General features: G+C 37.0%; 1 protein-coding gene across 1 annotated transcript; it reads right to left on the bottom strand.

Moving 5' to 3' along the window:
• Positions 1-3,397: 3,397 nt before the first annotated feature.
• fgf23 (fibroblast growth factor 23) lies at positions 3,398-7,404 on the bottom strand. Its single transcript, XM_080421796.1, has 3 exons — positions 7,017-7,404; positions 5,803-5,906; positions 3,398-4,204 (listed from the first exon to the last, which is right to left on the bottom strand). The coding sequence occupies exons 1-3, from the start codon at positions 7,261-7,263 to the stop codon at positions 3,791-3,793; spliced, it is 765 nt and encodes a 254-aa protein (XP_080277922.1). The 5' UTR covers positions 7,264-7,404; the 3' UTR covers positions 3,398-3,790.
• Positions 7,405-7,488: the final 84 nt, after the last annotated feature.

Below are 7,488 nucleotides of genomic sequence, written 5' to 3'. Positions count from 1 at the left end.
AACACACAACTGGACTTTTCTGGATTTTTTATTGTGGCAAAGTAAGTCTTCTATTGACTAAGTTCAAGAACAAAGTTATCACTGTTAGCCACAACGCAGATTGCAGCGTAATCACAATTCAGATTAGCGCTGCACGATATTTGGAAAACGTGCGATGACTGTATGACTCGCGTTGAGTAAACAAATATTGAAGTGTACAGTATGACCGCCTTTTTGCCTTAGGTTTGGTGCTGTCAATAAACAGTCTACTGTATTCTCACGCTGAAAGAATAAGAAAACAATGGATAACTATATTTCCATTCCAACAATGTGGTTTAACTGAAAGCTTTGCATCTGGCTACAGCTGCTCTTGACATTGAATATATATACCACCAACTTAGCAATACGGTTTCTCATTTATCGTCGACTGTTCAAACTTAAAGGTGCTGCAAGTGATATATTTTGGTTGAAACAAAAACGTGTTAAAAAGTTTAATCTCACAAATGCTAGTTTCATGTGGGTTCGAAATTTCATCCAATCAGGAGAGAGAACCCCACATGTAGTAATTAGCAACTTGTGTTCCAGTTCCAATTTTGTCAGCTCATTTATTGTTTCATCAATTCCAATTTCACTTTTTATCCTGTGTCCAGTACGAGTTATATCTTCTGGTTAGATGAAAACACTATAGTAGCCTATACTGTAGATTGTTCAGTAAGAGGTTTCCCCGTCAGTCCAACTTTGTCAGTCCTGAAATACATTTTCAGGTTGGTTGCCAATTTCAGCCAATCAGGAGAGAGTACCCATTTAGAAGCTTCAATTATATAGTGTTCCTGTTCCATTTTTGTCTGCTCACTTCTTTGTGTCATCACTACCAATTTGACTTGTTTATCCTGCATCTTCTTTGAGATCTCTCTCCTGTTTGGATCAATTGGTATCCTGTCCTGAAAATGTATTTTCTGTTTACTAAAGAGCTGGAGAGGCAGGAGACCACTGTAACTGAACAGTTACATTTCTATCAGAATATAGAGCTATTTAACACTTATTTTAACAAAACACCTTAAATGGGTAGTTAACGTTGCAGCTGATAAAGAAAAGGCTCATTTTAACTACTTGGTATACTGTGACAGTTAATATAGTCTTATCTTAATCTGCAATAATGCATCCTAATTTATTTGTTGATTATAAAACAAAAAACAATTTGTTAATTAACGAGGTATCCAATGTTGTGGAGTGAAAGAATAATAAAAAATAAAGTAATGGAAATACTCAGTTAAAGGTTGGGTAAGTGATTTTCTTTGGTTAAAATAAGTGTTAAATAGCTCTATATTCTGATAGTACTCATTGCTATAGAGTGTTTGTTCAGTAAAAGGAGTCTCCTTGTCTCTCCAGCTCTTTATAAAACAGAAAATGCATTTTCGTTTCAGTTTCAGTTTCATTTCCAATTTTATCCAATCAGGATAGAGAACTCAATCAGGATATAGATTAAACAAGTGAAATTGGAAGTGATGACACTAAGAAATGAGCAGGCAAAATTGGAACTGGAACACTATAAAAATGAAGCTTAGAAATTTGTACTTTCTCCTGATTGGCTGAGATTTTGACACCTACCGGAAAATGTATTTTCTGTTTATTAAAGAGCTGGAGAGACGGGGAGACTCCTGTTACTGAACAAACACTCTATAGCAATGATTACTATCAGAATATAGCTTTAACCTTTTAACAAAATACTTTTTGTTTTAACCAATAAATATCACTTACCCTACCTTTAAAGTAAATACCTCAAAATGTCACTACTATTGACTGGGTCAGTGTCAAACCTGCCTATGCATAAAACGGGGGACATCACAAATCTAACAAACAAATACGTAGTTTATTGACAAAATAAATTACAGAAATCTGCAAATCACACCCAATATTTATTTTACTTCATTAGTTTATTATTAATTCAAACAGCAATTTCACTTTTACAGTCCACACAACTCACACATTCCAAAACATATTTTCTTGTAGGCCTATATGTACAGTACATAAACTACTAAGTATTTATATAAATAGTATATAAATAACAACAGAGGAATGGATTTAAATAAATAAATATTATTTGAGACTCACTTAATTGTTTGCTGGTGGTGTCCTGCACCAATAACTTCTCAAATAACAGAACAAGAGTTTAGATTTGAAATCAGGAGTACACCGGTCTATGATGCAGTTATTTTTACCCTGTAGTTGACTGGCGTACTTTCAAGTCATTGAATAAGACTGGACTGTCGTTGAAAAGTCAAAATACACAAATAAGAGCAAACAAAACAAACAATGGTGACATTTGTGTGCGTACAGTGGTGGAAAGTAACTAAGTACATTTACTTAAGTACTGTACTTAAGTACAATTTTGAGGTATTTGTACTTTACTTGAGTATTTCCAATTTCCAATACTTTTACTCCTACTCCACACATCTCAGATCCAAATATTGTACTTTTACTCCACTACATTGATTTGAAAACTTTAGCTACTAGTTACTTTGTAGATTTTGATTATTATTACAAAACATACATTAACCACTTCAGCCCTATATACATTTCGGCCATTTGAAAATAGCCGATCTACAAGCTCACAATGCGTCACGATGCGACACATTGTGAACTTGTAGATCTATTTTCAAAAGATATTTATACATTTTAAAACTTGTGAAATGGGACCTTTTACTTTTACTTTTGGTACTTTAAGTCCAATACTTTTGTACTTTTACTCAAGTACCTTTTAATTACCTGGACTTTTACTTGTAACAGAGTATATCTACATTGCAGTATTGATACTTTTACTTAAGTAAAACATTTGAATAGGCTACTTTTTCCACCACTGCTGCTGACGCCAACCAAAGAAATCATCGACCGTTCATTTTTACAGACGTTGAAAGATTAAGACTGAACAAAGTTTGTCCACAATCTCTCGAGGCAATAAACAAAAATAGATTCAAGATTTCGATGTTATTTTCACAATCTCTCGCATCTTAGTAAACGGTGCGCTCAGTGCGCAAAGCCTTTGACAACAGGCAACTAAAACAAAGTGGATCTCCACTGCGTCAAATGCTACTTTAGAAGCAATCCACTGCTTTAGAGTTCATTTCTCACCATTTTCTTTGTTAATAAACGTACTATCAGACCAATGGATGCATGGGGCCGTAAGTCCTCCAGAGGTAGGCTAAAGCAGTGGTTCTCAAACTTTTTTTTAATTCAAAGTTTGGCAAGTATTAGGCTACGGACTCTCTAATGGGTCCATTTGTACAGTCTCAGAGACCTGTTCAGTAACAGTGTTAAATAGCTCTATATTGTGTTACTCATTGCTATAGAGTGTTTGTTCAGTAACAGTGTTAAATAGCTCTATATTGTGATAGTAATCATTACTAGAGTGTTTGTTCAGTAACAGTATTAAATAGCTCTATATTGTGATAGTACTCATTGCTATAGAGTGTTTGTTCAGTAACAGTATTAAATAGCTCTATATTGTGATAGTAATCATTACTAGAGTGTTTGTTCAGTTTGTTCGGTAAGTGGTATAACAGGAGTCTCTCCGGCTTTTATTAAGGCTCCATTTGATTCCTAACTATCAATAATTTAGCTCGGGACCCCCTGGAAGCCCCTCAAAGACCCCTGGGGGTCCCCAGACCCCATTTTGAGAACCACTGGGCTAAAGGTATGGCTTCTCCCTTGTCAATACTATTTAAATTTGCTTTTAAAGACAGTTTTCTCAGACCTGCTGTCAAAACTAAACGCATATTATGGGAGGTTCACAAAACCAAAGGTCGGGTCCAAATCATCCCATCATTCCCGTGATCCTGGGGCTGGCCGGGTTGGATGCGTACACGTTCCACGGGTCGTGGTTGGACTCTGGTCTCTCTCTGGAGACGTGACCCTCTCCGGGCTCCGTTTCCAGGTCTGTGTCGTCCTCCGGAACCGCCTGGGAGTCGCAGCCCTCCTCCGTCTGACCCACGTCGGACGGGTCCACGAGCCGGACGGGTCCACGAGCCCGGTGCAGGAGACGCTCCAGCGGGACGGTGTTCTTCTCGGAGAGGAAGAGGGCGGTCTGGGGGACGTTCTGGCCCGCCACGAACACCTGCTTGGAGCCCTCCAGGTTGAACAGGATGCCGGTTCTGATGGAGAAGTACGCGTCCCGGTGGTTCTCCAACAGCTTGTGGTTGAACAGACAGTCATCTCTAAGACAGATGGCCTACGGAGACATTAAAGTATGAACATCAAATTCTGCTGTAGTGTAGTGTCTTGTTTAAAGGCAGTGTAAGTGATATATTTTGGTTAAAACAAAACAGTTTTTTTTTTAAACGTTAAAGCTCTATATTGTGATAGCAATAATTGCTGATTGATTGATTGATGTACTTTATTTAGTAAGACATGAGAACAGTACATGACAGTACATAACAGTACATGGAAGTACAAATTCACAATACAAGGTCTACTAAACTGGAAATCTCATTAAGCACTGAGCTTGTTTAAGATGAGAACCCCATGCACACAAATCATGATGAACAAACACTGCTATAGAGTGTTTGTTCAGTAACAGGGTCTCCCTGTCTCACCAGTTCTTTAATAAACAGAAAATACATTTCCAGGTGGGTGACATAATTTCAGCCAATCAATTAAAATGTTCAATGCAATTGAAAAATGTAATAAGGAGAGGGTACCCATTTATCAGCTTCAATGTTATAGTGTTCCAGTTACAATTTTGTCTGCTCATTTTGTTGTGTCATCACTTCCTTTTTATCCTGTATCCTGTGTGAGTTCTCTCTCCTGATTGGATACAATTGGTATCCCAACCTGAAAACTTCTTTTCTGTTTACTTAAGTGCCGGAGAGGTGGGGAGTGAGACCCCTGTTACTGAACAAACACTATAATGATTATATCACAATATACCTAAGAGCTATTTAACACTTATTTTAACAACAAATCACTTACTGCACCTTTAAACTGTGCATAAATGATGTTTCTTAAACTGTCATCATTTGTGCATAAAGATGATTCTTGAATAAATGGACACATATACAGTATTGGGAGCAATACATTAAAAACATTGTTTCCTAAACATATAGGGTCCCAAAATGGGTCGAGGTCTGTTTTTATGGGCTGCGACTCTCTAGTAAATGTGCCATGTTTTATTAATATTCCCAAAGATTTTCAGAAAAAAATTAAGATTCTGAAGAAAAAAAAATCAGAAATAGAATAATCAAACTTTTTAAATGAGTGAATATAGCCGAACTGCAAGTGCACAACATTGTGAGGTGAGTCCTTGAACTTGTGAGCTTGTAGATTGGCTATTTTCACTATTTTTAGTATCCCTGGAAATGATACACCAAATGTATCCGTTGGGTATCGAGCTGAAACGCTTTGAGGGTAACACAATAGGTGGGCACTAGGGACATCTGGGCACCTCCATGTAAAATTGGCAAAAATATTTAAAAATATATGTTTTAAAGTTAAGTATACATGATTAAAACATGCTTAAACATCCGCAATTAAGGTCTAATATTTCTACAATTGCTACAAAACCTGTATATCCAGTCATTTTGGGGCATAAACAAGAATTTGAAGGATACAATTAAGTCTGATAATGATCTACGGTGCATGTTCACATCATGTATACTTAACATTACATAAGACCATTTTTTTAATTTTTTTTTTTTTTAACATTTTGGACAGAATAGCCAATTTTAAATCGAGGTGCCCAGATGTCCCTAGTGCCCACCTATCCTGTATCCGTTTTGAGAAGCCCTGCATTAAAGACTCATGCAGCCATAGGCCTACTAGCCTACTCACAGAACTGAAGGGGTTTCCCTCTGCATCCATGCACACATAACGGTTACTCTTGATCCCAAGTATGGCAACACGCTCCCTCGACTCAGCCTTGAGTAAAATCACACCTGTGAGAAGACAAGAAAATTGGTTTATTCCAGATAAACTGCAAAAGCACCATGAGACAAAACCATATGAAATGTCCTACTGTATACTCAGTGGTGGAAAAAGTATCGAGAGTAAGTAAGTTAAAGTATCAATACTGCAATGTAAACACTCTTGTTCAAGTAAAAGTCTGGTAGTCAAAATGCACTTGAGTAAAAGTACAAACGTTTTGGCATCAGGATAATACTTAAAGTACCAAAGGTAAAAGTACCCGTTTCACAAGTTAAACATTATGTCTAAAATGTATACAAATGAAAATAGCAGATCTACAAGCACACAACACATCGCATCACATGGTGTTGTGAGCTTGTAGATTATTAGTAGGCTATTTTCAAAAAGCCAAGGTTAAGTAGGGCTGAAGTGGTTAATTTCTGTTTTGTAATAATTTAATCAAAATCTATAAAGTAACTGGTAATTAAAGCTGTCAAATAATTGTACTGGAGTAAAAGTACAATATTTGCCTCTGAGATGTAGTGGATAGAAGTAAAAGTATTGAAACTGGAAGTGGAAATACTCCTTTAAAGTAAAAGAAAATACCTCAAAATTGTACTTAAAGGTAGGGTAAGTGACATTTTTTGGTTAAAACAAAACGGTTTGTGTTAAAAGTTAAAGCTCTATATTTTTTATAGTAATCATTGCTATAGAGTGTGTTCTGTAACAGGAGACTCTGCCTCCCCAGCTCTTTAATAAACAGAAAATACATGTTCAGGTAGGTGACATAATCTCAGCCAATCAGGAGAGAGTACCCATTAGTGTTCCAGTTCCAATTTGATCTGCTCATTTCTTTGTGTCATCACTTCCAATTTCACTTGTTTAATCTGTATCCTGACTGAGTTCTCTATCCTGATTGGATACAATTGGTATCCCGACCTGAAAATTATTTTTCTGTTTAATAAAGACAGAAAAAAGACATGGAGACTCCTGTTACTGAACAAACACTATAGCAATGAGTACTATCAGAATATAAAGCTATTTAACACTTATTTTAACCAAAGAAAATCACTTACCTTACCTTTAAGTATATAGTGCTTGAGTAGATTACTACTTTACACCCTTTTCCTATACTGACTTACTGTAAGAGCTCCTGACCGTGGTTCTGCGCACATGGCCGTTTAAGCTGATTTCCAGGTAGAAGTTGTTGAGCTCGGTGGAGGTCTGCAGGTGGACGTATCTCCTCGGGTTGCCCCAGTTGGAGCCCACCAGGGGAGAGGGGTTGGCAGCGGACTCCACCATCAGGAAGAACCCCTGGATGACCGCGAGGATCAACGCCAGCAGAGTGTCCATGGAGGCAGAAGATCTCTTATTGCATGATCCCTCCATCCTCTAGCGAAAAAAACTCAACTCTTTCTGCTCCGATCTGCTAGTTGAAAGCAGTGTTGATTTTGACAGCAAATTCTGATTTAGTCTTAGTCCTTTGAATAGCACAGTTTTAGTCCTATTTTAGTCTTCTGAAATTGCTTAGTCTTAATCTAGTCTTAGTCGACTAAATATCAAAATCTTAGTCTTTTAGTCTTATAGTCAACCAAATTAACCCTGGTTGGAAGA

Source organism: Gymnoscopelus braueri (genome assembly GCF_963280865.1).
Source record: "Gymnoscopelus braueri genome assembly, chromosome: 23".
NCBI lineage: Eukaryota > Metazoa > Chordata > Actinopteri > Myctophiformes > Myctophidae > Gymnoscopelus > Gymnoscopelus braueri.
Note: the sequence above shows the minus strand (reverse complement) of the source record. Positions and strands in the feature narration are given on the sequence as shown.

Excerpts from the sequence above, each read along its gene's own strand:
- fgf23 (XM_080421796.1), bottom strand. The coding sequence starts at position 7,263 with ATGGAGGGATCATGCAATAAGAGATCTTCTGCCTCCATGGACACTCTG. Across the intron at positions 5,907-7,016 it reads CACGGTCAGGAGCTCTTACA|GTGTGATTTTACTCAAGGCT; the intron begins GTAAGTCAGTAT and ends GTCTTCTCACAG. Across the intron at positions 4,205-5,802 it reads AGGGAAACCCCTTCAGTTCT|GCCATCTGTCTTAGAGATGA; the intron begins GTGAGTAGGCTA and ends ATGTCTCCGTAG.